General features: G+C 40.7%; 1 protein-coding gene across 2 annotated transcripts in view; it reads left to right on the top strand.

Moving 5' to 3' along the window:
* Positions 1 to 22639, top strand: part of FAM20B (FAM20B glycosaminoglycan xylosylkinase) — a 44933-nt gene extending 22294 nt beyond the window's left edge. For both annotated transcript variants that reach the window (XM_061383351.1, XM_061383352.1), the window contains 5 exons: positions 611 to 720; positions 13559 to 13730; positions 13945 to 14136; positions 16186 to 16245; positions 18770 to 22639. In XM_061383351.1, coding sequence (XP_061239335.1) covers positions 611 to 720; positions 13559 to 13730; positions 13945 to 14136; positions 16186 to 16245; positions 18770 to 19001 — 766 coding nt within the window. In that variant the 3' untranslated portion in view covers positions 19002 to 22639. The remainder of the gene's footprint in view (positions 1 to 610; positions 721 to 13558; positions 13731 to 13944; positions 14137 to 16185; positions 16246 to 18769) is intronic.
* Positions 22640 to 23346: the final 707 nt, after the last annotated feature.

Consider the following 23346-nt stretch of genomic DNA (forward strand, 5'->3'; position numbering starts at 1 on the left):
GACAGAGGAGCCTGATGGGCTACAGTCCATGGGGTCGCAAAGAGTCGGACACAACTGAGCGACTGACACACACAATGCTACCTTTACACACCTACTAACACGATTAGCTGTGATTTTTAAGATTTCTGTTTAGGGAATTTCCTAGTCAGGGAGCTAAGATACTGTAAGCTGCTCAACTTGGCCAAAAAGAAAAAACCCTACTGTTTAAAATAGGATCCCCGTAGATACACAACAAGCAACAAAGATTTACTGTATAGCACAGGGAACTATAGTCAATATCTTGTAATAACCTATAATGGAAAATAATATGAAAACTAATATATGCGTACTCTGGTTTAGTTGCTAAGTAGTGTCCGACTCTTGCAACCCTGTGGACTGTAGCCTGCCAGGCTCCTCTGTCATGGGATTTCCCAGGCAAGAATTCTAGAGTGGGTTGCCATTTCCATCTCAAATATATGCATATATGTATAACTAAATCACCTTGCTGTGCATCTGGAACTTTATAAATCAAATATACTTCAATAAAATATATATATTAAAATTTTTTTAATAAATAAAAATAAAATATATCCCCAAAGATTTTTCTCTTCTGTTCAACCTTCCAAACCAGGATTCTAGGTTTCCGCCGAGCTCCCTTGGTGGTTGGCAGATTTGTTAATCTGCGGACAGAGATCAAGCCTGTTGCCACGGAGCAGCTCTTGAGCACCTTCCTAACCGTAGGTAAGAAGGTTATAGAGGACATTTAGATAAGGCGTTAGTTAATAAATGGGGCATCATAGAGCAAGCTTGTTCATGACTTTTAGGAATTGAAGAACTCAAGGGAATGCAAAAGCAAATCAGGCAACTTGTTCTCAGGTTACTGGGGGAAATAGATCTAAAGGTAGATGGCAGGAAATTGAAAGTTTTCCCTAATGTGCACTTTGTGTATGAAGTTGGAAGTGAGATCATTTATGCTAGTGTGGTTAGGGAATAATTTTATTTCCTTCTGCTTTATCTTAAATCTCAAACTCAAATTTTGGCCTAAATCAATTATTGTCTGTATATCATTGCCTTGATGGTTTCTTTCATGCCCCTGTATTTTCCTGGAAACTGTGTCCTGCTTCCTGAAAATTGAGCAGACCTTAAGGCGGCTCTGTAAGAGGGTCAGAAATTCCCTTGTTGGTTGTACTTGGGCCTGGAAGATCACCACTACTGCCCCCTACTCTGCGAAGGTCAGCCTGTAACTCACTGTGTGTGGCACTGACTGCCACCCTCTGGCCTCTGTTCTCCACTGTCATGCTCTGAGTTGAGGGGTCTGCATAGAACTCTCACTCCTGTTCTCCTTGCAGACACAGTGCAGATAGGAGGAATTCAAAGGTGCTGTGGCCTCCTGTCTGAGCCTCCTCATGGTGACATTTTCAATAACACAGTGCTCTGCATTGACACGACTGTTGAAATAGACATTTCAAGATGAACTTCACCTTGCTTTGCTAGAGTGAATGTATTTACATTTATAATGAGATGAAACTGAATATTTAAAGCACTTGTGACAGATTCATCATTCAGAATTTACACTTGCAGGCTATGGCTCTGCTCTTCTTACAAATAACCAGAAGCATACAGTGTCACTGATTTGTTTCGTATATTTTCTAATCACTTTTGCTTGCCCGATTTTATGGTCAGGCAAACATGCATTCTTGATGGATGAGAGGAGGTCAAGAATAGGCCCGCTATCTAGAGACTAATGGAGGTTAACTCTCATATACTGACTGCGCAAGGTGTGGGGAGAAGGGAGAGGCCTGACAAAGGAGTGCAGAGGAGGTTATTCACACTCCGTCTGAGTGTTGAAAAATCTGTGCATGCTACCAGGCAGTGGAGAGGGATGGGCACTGGGCAGAATAGCAAGAAGTAAATAGAGACAAGCGCACACAGACCTGAAGTACACAGAACCGCATGTTTAGGGAAGAGCTTCTGGATACACCCTGCAGCACAGGGCAGCGTCTTAGTGTGGCTGCTGTAACAAGGTGTCATGGACTGTGTGGCTTAAAGAATAGGCATTTATTGTTTTCACGGTTCTGGATGTTGGAAGTCCAAGACCAGGGTGCCCGTAAGGTTGGGGTCTGGTGAGAGCCCTCTTTGTGATTCACAGGCAGCAATCTTCTTTTTGTATCCTTACATGACAAAGATAGAATGAAAGAGAAATAAGCTCTCTCATGTCTCTTCTTCTTGAATATTAAAGGCACTAATCCCATCATGATGCCCCCTCCCAAAAATTCCAGCTCCCAGTACCACTGTACTGGGGCTTCATTATGTGAATTCTAGGATGGACATTAGCTTTCACTCCATAGTAGGCCATTCGAGGGATTCGCTGGAGACACGTTTTTAAATAATAATGACCTTGCTGCTGCTGCTAAGTCGCTTCAGTCGTGTGCAACTCTGTGCGACCCCATAGACGGCAGCCCACCAGGCTTCCCGTCCCTGGGATTCTCAGGCAAGAACACTGGAGTGGGTTGCCATTTCCTTCTCCAGTGCATGAAAGTGAAGAGTGAAAGTGCAGTCGCTCAGTCATGTCCGACTCGAGCGACCCCATGGACTGCAGCCAACCAGGCTCCTCCGTCCATGGGATTTTCTAGGCAAGAGTACTGGAGTGGGGCGCCTTTGCCTTCTCCGAATAATGACCTTTGCACAGTATAACTAAATTTGGGGCACCTTTGCAGCTTGACAGAGCACTTTCACACAGTTACCTTATTTTAATCCTCTTGACAAAGAGTGCAATGAATAGGGGAGATTTATCCACATTTCAGACATGAAAAAGAAGTCTAAAGAAATTAAAAGACTTTCTCCAAGTCATGGATCTACTAACTGTTAGCCAGGATTCAGACCCAGATTTTAAGACTCTAAAATATTTGATCTGCTTATATTTTTATATTCATTAATTTATTCATTGAACAAAATTTGGTTTCACTTCTGTGTGGCAGACTCCAAACCAGGTGTTGAATATACAAAAATGAATCACACCTTCCGGCGCTCAGGAGCTTTGTCTAAAGGAGGAGGAGCCAGACATTTACAGAGAGCCTGTGGGACTGTGGAAGGGCAGAGGAGAGGGTCTAGAAGTTAGGGACGGTGACAGTTTTAACCAGGTTAATGAGAGAGTAGCAGTCCTGCAGGAACGTGCAGTGGAAAAGAACACTCCAGGTTTGGAAAAGAACTCTTATTAGAGTTTTTTGTGCAAGCGATTCCTTTGGCAGCCTAAAGAAGCTTTTCTGTCCTTTCTTAAATACATAAAATACACAGATTTATAAGTAAAACCAACAATATTGAAGTATACATTTTTGACTTAAAATTATAAAAAGCAACTTTGTGATAGAGTAACATGTGCTTTGTTATTTTACACATTAAATAACAAGATTTAGCATGACCTAGTAACTACCATGATTTCAGACCATAAATCTAACTGATAGTTTGCAGGATCTGCAACAATGCTAATATGATATGAAAATCTGTGATTTCTTCTGGTGGAAAAAAATCACAGCTAATGCAAATACTATGGTTTGCTCCCTACCATCATACTTGAAGGAAATGCTAAGTTTTAGATAGGAATTAATGAAAAGGAAAATGTAATTTTGTTTCCATCCAGTTCACAGGCTCTCTGAGTTAACCTTGTTGCAGGTAGAAGGCAGAGCAGAGAGAGCAGTGACAAGAAATGAGAGAGGGACATTGAAAGCTCAGGAGACTGCAGAGTTCAGCTGAAGTAATAAAGCCTTTCTCCATAGGCGTTGGGAGGCCACTGAAAGAGTTTGAATATGAAAAGATGAGATTTGAGTTTTAGAAAACTAATTGTAGCCACACTGTGGTGGATGAGTTGGCAAGAGGCAAGATGAGATGAGAGCCTTTGGAGGCTGTTGTAGATTCACATGCAGTGAGTCAACTAAAGCAGGGACCAGGTATGGAAAGATTAAGGAGATACTCAAGAATTAGGATCTGGGCTTCCCTGGTGGCTCAGCTGGTAAAGAGTCCACCTGTAATACAGGAGATCTGGGTTCTATCCCTGGGTTGGGAAAATCCCCTGAGAAGGGAACAGCTACCCACTCGAGTATTCTTGCCTGGAGAATTCCATGGACAGAGGAGCCTGACGGAGTACACAGTCCATGGGATCGCAAAGAGTTGGACACGACTGAGCAACTTTCACTTCACTTTAAGAATTAGAATGGAAAGAATTTGGTAAACGTTTGAGCTAAGTGTGACAAGTGAGAGAAGAAAAAATTTTAAGAATGACTCTAAAATTTTGGGGTTGGATGACTAGATACAGAAAGGAACAGACTTAGGGAGATAGAGCAAAGGAAGATAATGTAATTTGGGGTATTTTGTTTCTTTGTATAAAACAATAAGAAATAGATACACTGGCTTCTGACTCTGCTTCCTAATACATGGCTCCTGAATCCCTTATTAATTCCTACCTCAGGACACTAGGAGCATACCTTATTCTATTGAGATGATTCTGGGTGGGTCCTGGATGCCTCCTGGATGGAAGCTGTGAGTGATCAGGCCATAATTCGAAGCTTGGCATTTTCAGGACTGTACCTTGCACTTTCTCCAGAGAGGGGGCGAAGGGTGGGAAATAACTGATCGTGGCTGGAGTTAGTAATTGATCATGTCCAGGTAAGGAAGTCTCTATAAAAATCCAGTAGTACAGGGTTTGGGGTATTTTACCGGTTGGTGAACCAGAAGTTTCTATGTGCCCTTATGCCAGGCCCCAAACAAGAACAGAAGCTTCTTTGTTCAGGACTTCCCCCTGTGTATCTCTTCATCTGGCTGCTGCTTGCTCTCCATTGTAATAAGCCAGTAATCTAGAAAGTAAACTGGTTTCTCGACACCTAGGAGCTGTCCTAGCAAAAACTTTTTTAATTGAGGCATAATTGACATACAACATTATGTTAGTTTCAGATGTACAGCATAATTATTCAGTATTTGTGTATTTTGTGAAATGATTGCCACAATAAGTCTAGTTAACAAACATCACCATATATAGGTACAGAATTTTTTGTGTTTCTTGTGAGGAGAACTTTTGAGATCTGCTCACTTAGCAACTTTCAAATATGCAGTACAGTATTGTTTACTGCCTGGGACCATCCCGGGCTGATCCAGGGTATTCGAAGGGGAGACGGAGTCAGCGACTATTTACATATTTATCAAAGATATAAAGAGTAATAGAATGAAGATAGCTCAGTAGGAAAATTCAGTGGAGAAAAGAGGCTGAGTAGCTTGGTTTATGCGGGAGACCAATAAAACTTCAAGACAAGAAGTTTGCACCACTTACGTAGGCCGCAGGCACCCTCTCGAATAGCGGAAGGTGCCCCACCTTAGACACCTTCTCGAGTGGGTCTTAGAAGCCCAGGCAAATAAATGGTCGCAGAGGATATCCGCGCTCCAGATGGAGACTTCAGCTGGAAGTTAAAGGGAAGAATGACATGGGGAGACCAAGCGTTGGTGAGCAAGGCCCGTAGCTTTATTTTTAACAGGGGCTTTTATACCCTAAGTTACACATAGAGGATAATAGGGGATGCGAAGTCAGCAGTCCTTGACCCTTATCAAAAACCAGGATTTCTTTCCTGCAAATTTATCGTATACAAATGGTTTAGGTGATTTACATCATCTTCTGGCCAGAAGGCCTATTAACATTTTATGACTCTTGACAAGGACTTATCAACAAAGACTTATTTTCTCTAAGATTAATTATTTTAAGGTTTGGCGCCATCTTCCGAAGATAAAATTGCATTCCTATAGGGCAGATGTGTAATGGGTTTACAACAAAGAAAAGAATTTATTACCTTAAGGGTCTAAAGTTACTAACACCAAGGCCACTACTTATTTTTTCTACATACCAACTATTAATTAATACATATTCAAGGATACAATTCAGGGGATGTGAAAACTTGGCAACAAACATTGGTTCATCAATGAAATCCTTTACTAGTTTTATTCTGACAGTTTCTAACTCTGAGAGGCTCTAAGCTATTTGAATATCTTAAGCTTCCCATGCCTCTCGAGGCTGGGAGACTGTAAACAATCGTATGCATGGCTCTAGGAGTCCTGGTAAACTTGTCAGGCGAGTTAGAGAGCTATCTGAGGGGTTTGGATTTAAACACTCCTAATTGCCCAGGAACTTTATTAATTGGAGCTGTAAGTTAATTCTTTGACAGAGAGAGCGAGATGGTGGTAGGGGACAGCCCCCAGTAAAGTCAGAGGTGAGAGCACAAAGCAATAAAGTAGGCAGACTCTGGTTTTTGGGGGGTAGATGCTCGAGAATATCCGGGGGGACTCCTGAGGCTCGATCCCGCCTTTGCGTATGCCGAGCCTCTTTCCTCATGACCTTTGTCACGAGTGGAATGCCTCACCGGCTCCCGGCAGTTTACTATAATCACCATGCTGTATATTACATCCTGATGACTTATTTATTTTATAACTGGAAGTTTGTACCTTTTGATGTCCTTCACTCACTTCTCCCACCCCCCACCCTCAGCTTCTGGCAACCATCCATTTGTTCTCAACTATCCCTGAGCTTGTTTTCTTTGTTTTGTTTTATTTTAGATTCTGTAAGTGAGATCATACAGGATTTATTTTTCTCTTATCTTATTTCACTTGGCGTAATGCCTTCAAGGGCCATCATTGTTGTTGCAAATGGCAAGATTTTATTCTTTTTTTTATGGCTTAATAATATTCCATTACACACACACATATATATACCACATTTCTTTTCTTTATCCATTCATATGTTTATGAGTACTTAGGCTGTTTCCATATCTTGGTGGTGGTGGTGGTTTAGTTGCTAAGTCGTGTCCGACTCTTGAGACCCCATGGACTGTGTAGCCCACCATGCTCCTCTGTCCATGGGATTCTCCAGGCAAGAATACTGGAGTGGGTTACCATTTCCTTCTCCAGGGCTTCCATATCTTCGGTTCAGTTCAGTTGCTCAGTCATGTCCTACTCTTCGCTACCCCATGAATCGCAGCACACCAGCCTCCCTGTCCATCACCAACTACCGGAGTTTACCCAAACTCATGTCCATCAAGTCGGTGATGCCATCCAACCATCTCATCCTCTGTCGTCCCCTTTTCCTCCTGCCCCCAATCCCTCCCAGCATCAGGGTCTTTTCCAGTGAGTCAACTCTTCGCATGAGGTGACCAAAATATTGGAGTTTCAGCTTTAGCATCATTCCTTCCAATGAACACCCAGGACTGATCTCCTTTAGGATGGACTGGTTGGATCTCCTTACAGTCCAAGGGACTCTCAAGAGTCTTCTCTAACACCACAGTTCAAAAGCATCAATTCTTTGGTGCTCAGCTTTCTTCACAGTCCAACTCCCACATCTATACATGACCACTGGAACAACCATAGCCTTGACTAGACAGACCTTTGTTGGCAAAGTAATATCTCTGCTTTTGAATATGCTATCTAGGTTAGTCATAACTTTCCTTCCAAGGAGTAAGCGTCTTTTAATTTCATGGCTGCAGTCACCATCTGCAGTGATTTTGGAGCCCCCAAAAATAAAGTCTGACACTGTTTCCACTGTTTCCCCATCTATTTCCCATGAAGTGATGGGACCAGATGCCGATCTTAGTTTTCTGAATGTTGAGCTGTAAGCCAACTTTTTCACTCTTCTCTTTCACTTTCATCAAGAGGCTTTTTAGTTCCTCTTCACTTTCTGCCATAAGGGTCGTGTCATCTGCATATCTGAGGTTATTGATATTTCTCCTGGCAATCTTGATTCCAGCTTGTGCTTCTTCCAGCCCTGCGTTTGTCATGATGTACTCTGCATATAAGTTAAATAAGCAGGGTGACAATATACAGCCTTGACGTACTCCTTTTCCTATTTGGAACCAGTCTGTTGTTCCATGTCCAGTTCTAACTGTTGCTTCCTGACCTGCATATAGGTTTCTCAAGAGGCAGGTCAGGTGGTCTGGTATTCCCATCTCTTTCAGAATTTTCCACAGTTTATTGTGATCCACACAGTCAAAGGCTTTGGCATAGTCAATAAAGCAGAAATAGATGTTTTTCTGGAACTCTCTTGCTTTTTCCATATCTTAGGTATTATAAATAATGCTGCAGATAGTTCTTTGAATGAGTGTTTTCATTCTCTTCAGATACTAAGTACCTAGATGTAGAATTGCTGGATCATATGGTAGTTCTCTTAATTATTAATTTTTTGAGTAACTTCCATACTGTTACTCCATAGTAGTTGTACCAGTTTACATTCCCACCAGTGATGCACAAAGGTTTTCTCTACAGCCTTACCAACACTGGTTATTTCTGGTCTCTTTAATGATAGCCATTCTAACAGGTATGAGTTGGTATCTCATTGTGGTTTTTGTTTTCGTTTCCCTCGTGATTAATAATGTTGAGCATCTTTTCATGTCTCTGTTGGCCACTTGTTTGTCTTCTTTGGGAAAATGTCTATTCAGAGCTTCTCCTTCTTTTTTCGTTGGATTACTTTTTGCTGTTGAGTTATAACCCCTAGTCAGATACATGATTTGCAAATGTTTTCTACCATTCAGTAGGTTGCCTGTTTTGTTGATGGTTCCTGTGCTGTACAGAAGCTTTTGGTTTGATGTAGTCCACTTGTTTATTTTTACTTTCGTTGCCTTTGCTTTTGGTGTGAAATCGAAAAAATAATTGCCAAGACCAGTGTCAGGGAGCTTACTGCTTATGTTTTCTTCTAGGAGTTTTATGGCTTCAGGTCTTAAGTTCAAGTCTTGAATCCATCTGGAGTTCATTTTAGTGTATGTTATAAAATAGTTGTCCAGTTTCATTCTTTTGCATCTGGCTTTCCAGTTTTCCCAACACCATTTATTGAAGAGACTGTCTTCTCCCCATTATATATTCTTTACCCTAGCAGATTAAACCCTAACGGGCTAATAGGAACCCCTGGTTTATAGCCAGTTGGTAGGAAGCACAGGTGACAACCTACACTTGCGATTGTCACCTAAAGTGGAAGGCTTATGGAACTGAGCCCTTAACCTGTGGAGTCTGATGCTACCTCTGGGTAGATAATATTAAAATTAACTTGTGACCTCACCAGTGTCCAGGAATTGCTTGGTGGTGGGGGAAAACCCACACTCACTGATATTGGGTGCAGAATCTTACCTTGACAGGAATATCCAGGAGTAAATGTTAACTAATCATTTAGAATCTAAAGTCTGCAGCTTAGGAAAGAAGTGTGGCTGGAAGTACAGATTTTACCATCATAAGTGGTAGTTCGTCCCAGGAGAGCATGGAGATTAAGGTCATCAGAAAACTAGTTTTTTAAAATTGGTGCATCCAGGAATAATGAAAGATTGAGAACCTCAGGTTCATGGCCATAAAACCAGAATATTGAAATCTGGAAAGGTATTATTCATAGTAAATAGCTGGCATTGACTGGTCTCTGACAGTGTGTCAGGCACTGTGCTGGCACTACTGGAGATTATCTCACTCACTCAAAACCCAGTGGTGGGTTGAAGAACTATTATCTCCATTTTATTGAGGAAGTTTAGAGAAGTCAAATTACATGCATAATGTCTTGCAGTCTAATGACTGTATATAGTCTATATTTTGAACCCGCAAACCTGAGATCACACCCCTAGACTGTACACCTGACTTCATTCAGTTATAAAGGGTCTTATTTACCAAGCTCAGGAGTTTGGATTTCATCACATAGTTTCCTACAAGTAGCAAGTTTCCTACACCAAGCAATGTTTTGTTTTCTTTTGTGTTTTTTTTTTTATCAATAATATATTCCCACAACTCACAATTTTTTAAAAATACCAAAGGAGTACAATGAAAAAACTTTCATCCAACCATTCCTTCTCCCTACTTACAGTGGCAATCTCTATTAGTAATTTCTTTTTATGTCCTTTTTGTATGAAATATGAATATATATTTTTATCTAACTCTACCATTTTATACAATATGTATCACACTGTACATGCTTCTGCATCTTATTCTTTTATGTAATACATCTTGGAAATCTGTTATTTCATGTAAAGAGCTTTTTCATTCTTTTTTTGTTTTACCAGTTACAACGTGCTCCATTGCATGGATGCACCATAGTTCATTTAACCAGTCCCTTGTTGGACCTAAAAGTTATGATATTTTGTTTTTACAACCAGTGTTGCCCAGAATTACCTTGTACATATTTCATGCATGATCAACTATATCTGGAAGTGGAAGTGCTGGTCAAAGGCACATATATTTTTACATAGATGTTTAACCAGTTTACCTTCTCAGCAGTGATGCATGAGAATGCCTCTCCCCTAGCTTCACCAACAACATATTACCAAACTTCGGGTTTTGTTTGTCTCACATGTAGCATCTCTTTATTTGTTTAAGAGCCATTTGTATTTTCTTATCTTTGCATATCCTCAGTCATTTTTAACTCTGTCGTTGGTCCTTGTGATTACAAGAGTTCATACTTAGGAAGGATAATAGCTCTTTGTATGAGATATAAGTATTTTCCCCAATTCTTTAATTTCTTTTGACTTTGCTTAGTTTTTTCTTTTTTTTTTTTTGATTTATAGAATTTTTTTAATTTATTTTTTAATTGAAGGATAATTGCTTTACACATGCTTTATAGAAATTTTTTGTTTTCAGTGTATCAATCCATCTTTTCTGATAGATTTTTCTGATTTTGAATCGTAGTTATGCCTTGCTCACTCCAACATTATGGAAGAATTTTTTTTTTTTTTTTTAGTACTTCTGTAGTTTTATTTTTCACATTAAGGTTTTGATATTGTTGGAGTGATAATGAAGTATGGCTCCACTGTTGTTATTTTTTCCCCTAGATGGCTATCAGTTGCCCCAGTAGCATTTATTAAAGACTCTCTTGTTTTTCCCCTGTAATATATTTTCTTCAGCTTATTTAGCTTTAGTTTCTAGACTTTCTGTTCTGTTCCGTCGGACATTATATCTGTTCTTCAGCTGGTCTATGTTTTAATTATGAGACATTATACTATTTTTTGATATCTGATAAATCTAGTCCCTTCTCTTTGCAGTTATTTTAACAGTTTTCTAACAGTTCTTATTTATATTTTTTCTTGTGACCTTTAAAATTGTCATATCTAGTTACCCCATAAAAGACCCATTGGTATTTTTGATGGGTCAAATTAAACTTTTAAGTTTATATTATAATTTTAAACATTATAAGGATGATGTTTCTTTCAATTAGTGTTCAAATCTCTTTTTATCTGGCAGAGGTTTTGAAGTAATCGAGAGTGATAGAGTCAACTTTAGGGGAGGGGAGTGTATAGTGGATTAGTTTCTATTTAGTGTGTACTAGGCCAGAGGGTGGAAATACTAATAAGTTTGTCTCTTCAAGGACCCCTATACATGTTTATTTTTAATGACATAAACAGTTGTTAAAATAGTATGTGAGGTTTTATAGGTATAGGAAATTAGCTCATTTAATGGTTATGTTTCATAGAGGTGGAGGGCAAAGAAAACATTACCTACCTTAAGTTTTTATTTTGAAATAATTCTATGTTTACATAAAAGTTGCAGAAAATGATCTGGAGTCCGCCCCCAGATTCCCAATTGTTAATACTTCTGAATCGGTTGAGAACAGGTTGCAGACATGAATATCTATTACTGCATTATATGCTCCCTTAAGACTTGAGTGAGTATATCGCAACTTCCAGGGCACTTCTGTACACAACATCGTTCAACCATCAAAATCAGGAGATTAACACTGATCCAATATCACTAATCACATAGACCCTATTCAGATTTTGCCATGTGTCTGTGTAATGGCCTGTGAACATCCAGGATTTAATCTAGGATATTGTATTCAGTTGCATTCAGTTATTATGTCTTTTTTAGCCTCCATCAGGCTGAAACAGTTTCTCACTCTTCTTGTTTTTCAAGACCTTGAGGTTTTTGAAGAGTGCAGGCTGGTTACTTTCTGGAACATCTCTGATGTTCATGTTTCATTATGATTTAAAGACTTTAGTGAAAATGCCAACAAAGTGCTATTGTTCACTTCTCGGTGCATAGTATCAGGAGGCACATGATGTTGGTCCCATTACCTGTGATGTTAACTCATCACTTGATGAAGGTGGTGAGTGTCTGCAAGGTTTCTCCAGTGTTTTATACTTACTAATAAGTAATTACTGGGTCTTCCCTGGTGGCTCAGATGGTAAAGTGTCTGTCTACAGTGCAGGAGACCTGGGTTCGATCCCTGGGTTGGGAAGATTCCCTGGAGAAGGAAACGGCAACCCACTCCAGTACTCTTGCCTAGAAAATCCCGTGGACGGAGGAGCCTGGTGCAGGCCACTGTCCATGGGGTTGCAAAGAGTCGGACACGACTGAGCGACTTCACTTTCACTTTCACTAAGTAATTACTGAGTACTTTGTAGGGAGAAACTCAAAGCTGGATAAACATTATATCCTCACCAAACTTTTGCCCGGCAGTTTTAGCATTCATTGATAATTCTTGCCCACATCAGTTACTACTGTGATAGTTGTCAAATGGTGATTTGCTAAGTCTTCTAGACTTACTGGTTGCCATTCTGTTGACGAGTAGACCTCCCCTTACCTTGCCTCACTTTTATTTACTTATTTATTTATAAAACTATGAGCATGCAGGCTCTTAATTTACTCAGTAACAATGTTACTATTATCAAACTGTCACAGATTTGGCGAGGGGGAATCCCTACAAACTGTCTCCTGTCATTTGGAATGTTCCCATCATTCTCTGAGTGCTTCCTTATGGCTGGCATAGCAATATGACCCAGACTGATGTTGTACTTTCTCTGCTCCTGCCCTTGGATCATCTGTTTCTCCAGGGAACCCTGGTTATTTTTAATATAGCACCAAAACAATATTTAGAAACTAATATATGAGTGCTAGGTGTGTTCATTACTACCTGAGTGTCACTGTTTCTAGATTTTCTAGAGGGGCAGAGGTAGAAAACATATGTGATATATATACATGTGTGTGTATATCTATGCATAGATATACACACACAAACATTGGTATTTTGTCTTCTTCTATATCTCTGTGTATTAAACCATCTGTTTAAACCAGTATCCTCAGTTATAATTCAACAGCGAAGGATTTACTCTGGCCTTCTCCCTTTGTATGTGTTAAACTCCCTTATCTATCTATTAGAAAACTGGTTCCCATTATCCTCAGTCTGTTTACTCATTTGCTCAAGACCCCACTCCCCAACCAGTATGTAAACCAAAGTCCTGGGCCATTGTGCCCTCTCTCCCTCCCCGTGGCATTCTGGCCAAAATGTCAGTCCTGTCAAAGGAGAAGAGGCCATTACTTAAAGTGAGTTCAGAAAGATACTTGTGACAGTAGTTGACTTCTGGGAGGGGATTGGGTAGACAGGGCAGAGAGGGAAACAGAGAGTTATCTTTTCATGTATATCCTTTTGAATTTTTTTTTATACCATGTGCTTTTATTTCCTATACAAAAAATAAAGATTTTGAAATCAGTTCAGGATCTTTGTTTTCACATAGAGCTGCTCTCTTCTGCATTGTTTGCAGAGAATTTGGAGTCATCCTTTTTCTCTTAAAGTATTTGGTTCCATTCTCTCCTTTAGGAAATAATACTTGTTTCTATGGGAAGTGTTATTACTGCCGAGAAACAGAGCCAGCCTGTGCTGACGGAGACACGATGGAGGGGTCTGTCACGCTTTGGCTTCCAGATGTGTGGCCTTTACAGAAACACCGACACCCATGGGGCAGGACTTACCGAGAGGGCAAATTGGCCAGGTAAATGCTCCTGTGAGCCATTACTTTATTCTCTCCCGTACCTAATCAGGTGCTGACCCTGTGTAGGAGCCAGGGGTTCTGTCCACAAATAAAAAGGACTATGGATGGTTTGGGGGAAACCTGCTAGTCTGGGACTTTGTCTTCTCTGTATTTTAAACAATGCTACATGCGGTGCTGACACTCAGTAAAAACCCCCCGTGCTGCTTGCCTCCAGGTGGGAGTATGATGAGAGCTACTGCGATGCTGTGAAGAAAACATCTCCCTATGACTCCGGCCCACGCCTCTTGGACATCATTGATACAGCTGTCTTTGATTACCTGATTGGCAATGCTGACCGCCATCACTATGAGAGTTTCCAAGACGATGAAGGCGCTAGTATGCTCATCCTTCTTGATAATGCCAAAAGGTAGGACCAGCAGGACTTTCTCCCTCTCCATTCAGTTCAGTTCAGTTCAGTCGCTCAGTCGTGTCCGACTCTTTGCGACCCCATGAATCACAGCATGCCAGGCCTCCCTGTCCATCACCAACTCCCGCAGTTCACTCAGACTCATGTCCATTTAGGCGGTGATGCCATCCAGCCATCTCATCCTCTGTCATCCCCTTCTCCTCCTGCCCCCAATCCCTCCCAGCATCAGAGTCTTTTCCAAAGATCCAACTCTTCACATGAGGTGGCCAAAGTACTGGAGTTTCAGCTTTAGGATCATTCCTTCCAAAGAACACCCAGGACTGATCTCCTTTAGGATGGACTGGTTGGATCTCCTTGTATTAGGGGTCTTGTATATACAAGAAGGATGCTGTCTAGGATGTCCTGGGAAACCTCCAGAACAGACTCGACAGAGGGCATCCTTCCTGTTCCCACTCAGGGTCTTTGCCATGGGCACCCATCCTTCCAGCTTGTTCAGAGCTTATACTCCTTTCACCCTCAGGGATCTAAGACTTTAATAAAAATGGAAAAGTCATTTTTTCCAAGGAGTCAAAGATTCTCATTCTCTTCATGGACAACTGGAAACCAAAGTCTTGTATTTATTGCTACTTATATCATTCTTTCTTGACTAGGATGTTTAGAATCTTGAGAAATACATAGTTAACAGAACATGAAATTTAGTTACTGTTAAATATATAGTATCTAAAGGGTCATGCAGTTTAAAAAATTAATTTACTTGATAGGGTGTTTTTGCTATTTTTATGGCAGTCTAGGCCCAGATTTTTTCTATTATGAGTAGGAGAGCAGTTGTTTAGTGATTATAAAGACAAGTCACTATCTTGAATAAGACAATTTTATTAATTTTGAATAAATGAAATGTCCTTATTTAGATCTGAGCTATTTGAAGAACATGTTGTATTTTCAGTTTGCACTCTGCATTCCCCATGGTACCCAGTTAAGTGCCACACTTTTAGTTATACTTAATAAGTGTTTGCTAAATAGAATACTTCCTTGGAGCCAGAACTGTCCAGACTCTAGGTCACTAACTGTTAATGTCGGTTGCTGAGAATAAGCTGAGCCATGGATCCTCAGCAGAGAATGCTTGGGCAGCGTTTACTAAGCAGGCCACCACCTCATACTGAACACCAGGCCCCTCATGTTCCATGGAGGGTGGTGACAGTTACAGAGAGTGCGAGGCCAGCAGGAAGTGGCCAGTGCCGTCTTTCATTTTCATTTACACTGTATTTTCAGTTCCTGAATACCTTTATCCTTACTTGTAAAAGTGATCATGTGTGCTGTGGAAATACACATGGAAATAATTGCCTTTGCCATTTTTTATTCGAGGGCCTGCACTGTGCTGAGGGCTATCAGACCCTCCAGCTATTAAGGTGAGCTTCTAGGAAAAGAGTGGAAGGTTGACAGTTATTCCAGAATCAGTTCTTTTCTAACTCTGAATTACTGCTTAAGGCATTTTTATATATGCTTCCAATCACCATTTTCTCAGCCTCTGTGAGCAGTTTTTTCCAATTTAAATCTGACCATATTCTTTGCTGTAGGGAATAGGATAATCTAAGTCTTTTCTTATTGGTAATTTTGGAGTAGAACAAGTATAACTTCATTTTACAGGAAATGACTTTCTACTTGTTTGTGAGAACCTAATATGAATAGCCTTTATTTCTCTGAGCACCCGTAAAACTTTCTCAAGTGTGGGGGTCTTCAGATTCTCCCTCCGTCTGTGGACTTCACACTTCGTCACAACGGTCATGTTCCAGCACCTTGCAGTGTCCCGGCAGGAGAAAGGACCCTGGTAAAGGAGTGTATCTGTTGTTCAGCGCTGCAGTGCAGGCTGTTAGGAATCCTGTGTCTAATCGGTCATACCCTGTTTATTTCTAATTTAAGTGATTTGAGCTGTGTGGGCGTAAAATTATCTAGGATCACATTTGGGTTTCTTACAGAATTTGTTCTTACTTTGATGCTAAGAAGGGAACTGGTGCTTTCATTTAATTTGCTAAGTTTTTATTTAATTTTCAGCTTTGGGAACCCCTCGCTGGATGAGAGAAGCATTCTCGCCCCTCTCTATCAGTGTTGCATGTAAGTTACTTTATCAAATGCATTTGCCTGCGTGCTTTTCGTACTTTTCTAACCCAGAACCCCCTGGAGATCCTGGTATGTAGGGGATCAGGGAAGGATTTCTACAACAAGGCTTAGACAGCATTTTGAGTTTTATATGAATAGAAATTATCAGTTTCTTTAATGATGTATATCAGTTTGTTTTAATATCAGAATATAGTCCCTGCTCCCCTACAGAATCCAGTGCAGGCCCTGCCCCTAGTTGCTCTGCTATGTTCACCTTCCTCTCACCACCACAACCCACTGTGGTTTGCTTATCTCAGTCAGAAGTTGTGTAACCAAAAATAGCTATCTCCCTAGGTATTTATGTGTTGTCGCTCAGTCATATCCAGCTCTTTACAACCCCATAGACTGTAGCCTACGAGGCTCCTCGGTCCATGGGATTTTCCAGGCAAGAATACTGGAGTGGGTTGCCATTTCCTTCTCCAGGGGATCTTCCCGACCCAGGGATTGAACCTGGGTCTCCTGCATTGTAGGCAGATGCTTTACCCTCTAAGCCACCAGGGAAGCCCTCCCTAGGTATTTAGTAATTGATTTTTTGAAAGTCTATGTTAGAGAACAAAGAAATTCAAAAGTAAATCAAAAAAATGAGATAAAGACCGGGCTCTAAGGAGCTCCGTTTCAGATCAGCATTGCCAGTATGACTTTAAAGCGTGAGCACCAAGAATCAGCTTGGACCTACCTTGCTTGGATACTACTGGTCAACTCCCAGAGAGACACTGATTGCATGAGACTGCCCCTTCTGGCAGCTGGTCTGTTTTACTTTTCTTTTCTTTCTCTTTTTCTTAAATAACAACAGGATTCTGCAGAAAGTGTTACCTAGGCTACCCTAAATTATCTTCATTAATACTGGGAAGCAGTGATACATCCAGTCAGAACCTGCATCTGTGAAGGAAGATGTCTTTGTGTTAATCAGTACTATCAGTCTGGTGCAGTTAGAAGACAGAAAAGACATGGTGTGTTCAACGGGAAAGTTTAATATAAAGGACGGTTAAACCCTCTGATACACAAATAGGGCCGAGGCAGAGTAACCAATTTGGAAGAGACCCCCCACCCCCACCTCCGCCCCAAGGCTGGGTTTGGTCCTCAGTGGAGAAGGTATAGTTCAGCCCACTTGCTAGCAGAGAAGTGCACTAGTTTGCAGATGCTGGGCGTGCAGTAGGCAACCCTGCAGAGTGCAGGCAAGGAACAGGCAGGACATGGCCTGTACACAGAGAGCCGTGACTCAGTAGAAACCCTCCAGGCTACAGGCAAGGCTTATTTGTGGGCCAGCGAAGGGAATAAGGGTACCAGCGTGGGTGCGTGGCCTTGGGGCTCTGGTTTCCATGTCAAGAGGGCCTTAGGAAAGTTACTGCCAAGCCAGGCTGAAGCTGCAGTGTCATGGAGGACCTGTCTACTCTGGGAGTGTGGCCAGGGAAGAGCTTCATTTGATGACCTTCCCTGAACACTCCTGGCCTGTACAGCAGCCAGAAGCATCTCCCTCCAGCATCCTATACTGAGAAAGCCTAAGAGAAGAGATAATTAGAGGACCTCTGTCCACAAGAGCAGGGCATACATGAAAAGTGGATTTGGAGGTGAAAGGAAGTCAAGTGATACTTTTGTCATGCAGGAGAAATTCTGATGCTCTAGGCACTCATATTTTTCAGAATTGGAAAACCACACTGCCTGTGTGCTTGTCCATCCCTTCCATGCTTTAGCCAAAGATCCTTATTTTCTTCCTGTTCAGATGGCTGCAGAACAGGCTGCCGGCCTCATGCAGAGTCAGGCCTTAACGCATGCCTAGTAGTTCTTGCATTACCTACAGGGGAGTTCGTACTTTTCTTCTCAAATAAACAAAAGATCCGCTTTAGGCAAAAAATAATTTAAAAAAATAGATACCCTTAAACTTTTTCTCTTTGTAAGATTAATGCTAGAATTTTTAATTCAGAAACATAAAAAGGAAATTTAAATTACTTGCTAAAATGTAAAGATACCTTCTGTTAACACTCTAGTACTTCATTCTAACCGTGTGTGTATGTTTGTGTGTGTGCTTATACACACATTTTCTTTCCCCACAGATTTGGAGTAAAACAGTTTCCTTCCAACTTTCCCCCCTGATTCAATATTATATGGGCATTTCCTCATGCCACTGAATTTTCGTAACTGCTTTAAATGGCTGCATGGTTTTTCATTGAATGGATGAACCATAGTTTATTTAACTATTTCTCAGTTCTCAGACATTCAGATTCACATTTTTCCTGTTAAAAAGAGCACTGCAGTGAACATGTGTAAATATTGTGTGTATCTCTTATTAGTTACTAAGAAGGAAATATCAAAATGTGGTAATGTCACTCATAATGTAGAGCTGCTTCTAGAACAGAAATGGCTTTTCTAGTTGAGATATTTTACATAATTACTTCTTTACATTTGTCTGTCAAGCAGGCTTCAGTCTCCATTTGACAGTGAGAGGCTTTATGTAACCTGTTCTAAAACTTATTTCTCCCAGCATTCGTGTGTCCACCTGGAACAGACTGAACTCCTTGAAGAATGGTGTGCTGAAGTCTGCCTTAAAGTCCGCCATGGCCCACGACCCCATCTCCCCAGTGCTCTCTGACCCACACCTGGACGCTGTGGAGCAGCGGCTCCTGAGCGTCCTGGCCACCGTCAAGCAGTGCACTGACCAGTTTGGGATGGACACTGTGTTGGTGGAAGACAGGATGCCTCTCTCGCACTTGTAGTTCTCCACAAAATAAGTGAAACTGCTTTTTACAAAGATAGAGAAACAGCACAATCAATTCCAGATGGTATGAGATGGATTGGAAATGGCCAGCAGCGTGTTCTGGTAATAGGGGATAGGGTGGCCTTGGATTTCTTTGGTGTTTGCTGTGGTAGAAGCTAAAGCAAAGACTTACAAGCTTCAGACCATGGAACCGTACCTGCTGAACCACCTTCAGACTTCCTCGGCGTTTGCCCATCCTAGCAGTGGGCAGCACAGTTGGTCAGTCTTAATTTCTCATGCCAAAGGATGAAGAGAGGTGTGACATTCAACTAGGTTAATGCTGGGGTTGGTTCTGGAGTGTGTATTTGGAGTTCATCCTTATAGTCCTTTCTCCACACTTGTGGATCTTCCAAAAACACTTTGCAGTCTCTTGAGTCCTTTTTTCCAGGATTAGTCAAATTGGGGATTTTACTGCTTCCTGGGGAGTGGCAGCAAGGAACCTGGCATTCTGTTGAGCCAAAGTAGTAGGGACTATGCTGTTAAGGTAGAATTAGAAGGAAGGACAAAAGCAGGAAGGATGTTTGGGCTTTTAAGTAAGAAGGTGGTAGTGCTTTTGATGATTCTTAAAGGAGGGAAGGAGAGAGAGAGAGACCTGCTTGGTAGAACCAGAATCAAGGAAGTGATTGAATTAGTGAAAAACAGGTTCCCCTGTATTTAAGTTCTTAACATATATAAAAGCAAGCATGACTTGTACCTAAGTAAGATTTGCATTCTCATGGTTATGTCCAAATTAACCCAAAAAAATTGTCTGTAGAGAACCTGCTGTTACAACCCAAGCACAATTCTGTTATGGAGGTTTACTTTCTTTTTTGCCCCAAACAGGCAAATCCTTTGCAGATTAACAAAGCAAACTGAAGATAACATCTTGGGTAAGAGTCCGGTTGCCTGCGATCTCTGCCATCCTGATTTCCAAAATGAATTTTCACTTTTGTCTTCAAGGTATTTAGTTGTTAAAGCTGTTGTTCCCGAGAGACTGGCAATCCTATTTGTGCCTTTCTTGGAGAAAAGCCAGCTTACTCCTGTAGCTAATAGTTCACATCCTGCTGGTGGCTGGACCTGTCTAGTGATTTGGGCCACGCAGAAGGCTAAAAACAAAGATTTTAAGCCTTCTGAGCCTTAAAATTAAGGTGGTTCCAGGAAGAGCCTTAAGATTTTGATTTATGTCATACCCTGTTTTCATCATTTAATCTGGTTCTGAACCCATGAGGTAGTATTGTTCTTCTGTCTTCTATTAGCACTTTGAAATATCAGTTTGCTAAAACAGGCTAAGTGGTGTGTTCTGGCAAAGTGATTTTGACATGTAACCAGTGGCATTAAAATATAGGGCGAGGAGAGCTGGCCTGGTGAGTCCACTTGTGCGTCCTCAGAGCTGGAAGCTTCTCTCCTGCATTTTGTCTGGGGACTCTTTGGGTTTTGACTTCTGTGAAGCAAAGACTAATATTTAAACAGTGTGGTTGAACAAATCTACTGCCAGCCACTGGAGACCAATTTTAGGTAACCGCCCTTTCAAAAGTGGTTTAGAATTTATGCTCTAATTTTCTCAAATTGAAAGTCAACTGAGTACCCAGTAACTACTTTAACATGAAATTAGGATGCTTTTGTACTTAGTTTGTACATTTGGAGATGTACACAGAATGGGCTTAGTTATTATTTTAAATGGATTTAAGAAGACGTATCAGCACAAAACACTGAGCTAGTGTTAACAGGAAGAGGCGCTGATTTCAGTTTTAAAGTCGTGTACTGTGTGCGTCCAGGGAGTACACATTTGAGCTTGAGAAGGGCTTGGATGGTGCTCACCTCAAAGCATCAGGGAGCCAGTAAGAAGGTAGTCAGCTGCTGTGCTTGGTAAATGTTAGTTGAACTAATTCTTTCAAACACGTGATATCGTTCTTTGGTATGCCCCAGTGGAATGAGTAAGAACTGTTCTCAAACTTGGGAACTTTATTCATAATGCTGAAGGCAGAAGATCTGTTGAGGAAAAATGCAGGAGGGAAGGCTGCTTTGAAAGCGTCTCATTCTTTTTTCCAAACACTGCTTCATTCTCCTATTTTAATATGATCTTAAAAAGTGTTCAGATGTATAGTGGTTAAAGTTAGAATTGTGCTAAGAGAGTGGTGTGAACTGATGCTTAGAATATAAATTTATGTTCTAAGTCAATATTGGATTAAGCTGGGAAAAGTGTGTTTAGGTAAATCTCGGAGAAAACCAACCATAAGCTCTTAGTCCTAAAATTCATAAACACTATATTCTGATTCAAAAAAGAGGTACATATTGTTTTTTAAAGTTTTCTAACACTGTCCTTTTTATGGTTTATCTTTTAGAATTGAGGGTTGTTACAATCAGACAGGTCATTGGAAGGGTTTTTGGTTAGTCTTAAGTTGGGTATGCCTAGCTAACATCTAAAGATAAACATGGATGCATTTCAATATTATAAAACTAAGAAAATCAGAACTGAGTAGCATTTCTGCACTCCTCCTCCTACTTTTTAAATATATTTATTCCAGAGTTTGGGGGAATATGGGTATAGAGGTTTCATCCTAAAATTTTTCTTTAATATGAAGGTATATTATTAGTTTGGGGTAAATAATTTTCTGTGCAAAACAAATTAATAGACAGGATCTGACTTGTTCAGAGTATTGCTTAATAATATATTAATAAGGCATTTCTCTGTATTTGCTCTCAGGATTAATATGTGAAATGAAATGTAATAAGGAAATGGGAGAATTCAGGTACATCCATTGTATACTGTTTTGGGCAAGATGAATCCTCTACATGGCAAAATTTCAGTGTCACCTGAAAGCCACATGTTCTTCCAAAGAAATCCATCTTTTCTTTTTAAAAAAAAAAAAAAAGAGGCTTTTGGCCTTCCCCTCGTATCCACCGTGTTCCTTCACCCTCTCTTCTCCACAGCTTCCATATTCTCATTTGACTAGTCCATGACCACACCTCAAATGGTGGTAAACAGCATCTGTCGTTTTGTGAGCTTGGGCTTCAGGAAACATGAGTCAAGGTATATGTATGTATATAGTCATATATGTATTCTAACAAGAAAATATTTATTTTCACACAGGGAAACACTGACTTATGTTGCTGAAGAACCTGAAGCTAGTAAAAGGTTCTCAGTCTCTGAGCGTGAACCTAAGTGACATAAAGACCAACCATTCAGGAAACACCTACTGTGCTAGCCAGGGCCGGTGCCCGAGGCAGATAGACCCGTCTCGTAAGACTGCTATACAGCAGGGGAGGGCCAGTTTTCCTCCCTTCCACTCCTCAAGTCTGGGTTGAAAAGGTGGAGGCTGGATACTATACTGCCACAGGTTTTTAAGGAACTAAGGTGTTACTCAAAAATACAAAATGTTTAGGGGGGGAATCTGGGAATAATTTACCAGGAAGTAATTTATTTGCTTAAGAGAGAGGTGTTAAGAACCACGACCCTCGGTTCTAATCTGCCAAGGATTTCCTCTCAGAGCTCTTGCACAAATAGAGGTTGTGCTTGGTAAGACATCAAACAAGACAGATATGCACCTAAATTTCTAATGTGTTCTATGGGTTTCAATTCTGAGAAAAAAAGACAATGAATAAAGATTTTAATAAGTACCAGCGTATCATGTTTTCCTCTTATTATCCCCCCACCCCACTTGCTGGTTCAGGGTATATCGTTTTCAATTCAGATTTCCATTTTTGTTAGGGGACAGAAGATTACATCTTCTGCATCTGCATAAACTTCCACAGGGGTTGTTTCACAGAATCAACGACAGATAAGACCTTTACACTTCTTATTACACTTTACTTCTTCTCTTTACACTTCTCAGCCTTCAGAAGTTGCCTATTAGGTTGTGACAGAACCAAGATTTTCAGTAGGATAACTCTTAGGTGCTTTTTATTTAATACTTAACTCCATTCTTGCAGCTTCTTTAAAGAATTATTAATCCCGAAGAACTTGTCAGCACATTACCATAGAGGCCTGGAAGACAAGACCAGGTCCTGATAGTGATTCTTGGGACACCAGACTTCTAAATTTTGCAATGGAAATGCAACATCATAAACCTCAACCAGACAACTGAGTAGAGTTCTCAAGATTTTGACTTGATTTGTAGCATTTTTGTTTGTGCCAGTTTTAGTCACTTGTGCTTGAATACAAAAGGGAGGCTGAAGCCTAGAACATGCTCCTTACTGACTCACCTTATACGATCCTTTTCTAGGTGAGATTTCAGGCTTAGTTTTCTTCTCAAGCATTCCAGAAAGACCAGTATGGAAGCCTAAAAAGGCAGCTGGGAGTAGCGAAGGAGTGGTTCTATTAATAT

The sequence above is a fragment of the Bos javanicus genome, chromosome 16 (genome assembly GCF_032452875.1).
Source record: "Bos javanicus breed banteng chromosome 16, ARS-OSU_banteng_1.0, whole genome shotgun sequence".
NCBI lineage: Eukaryota > Metazoa > Chordata > Mammalia > Artiodactyla > Bovidae > Bos > Bos javanicus.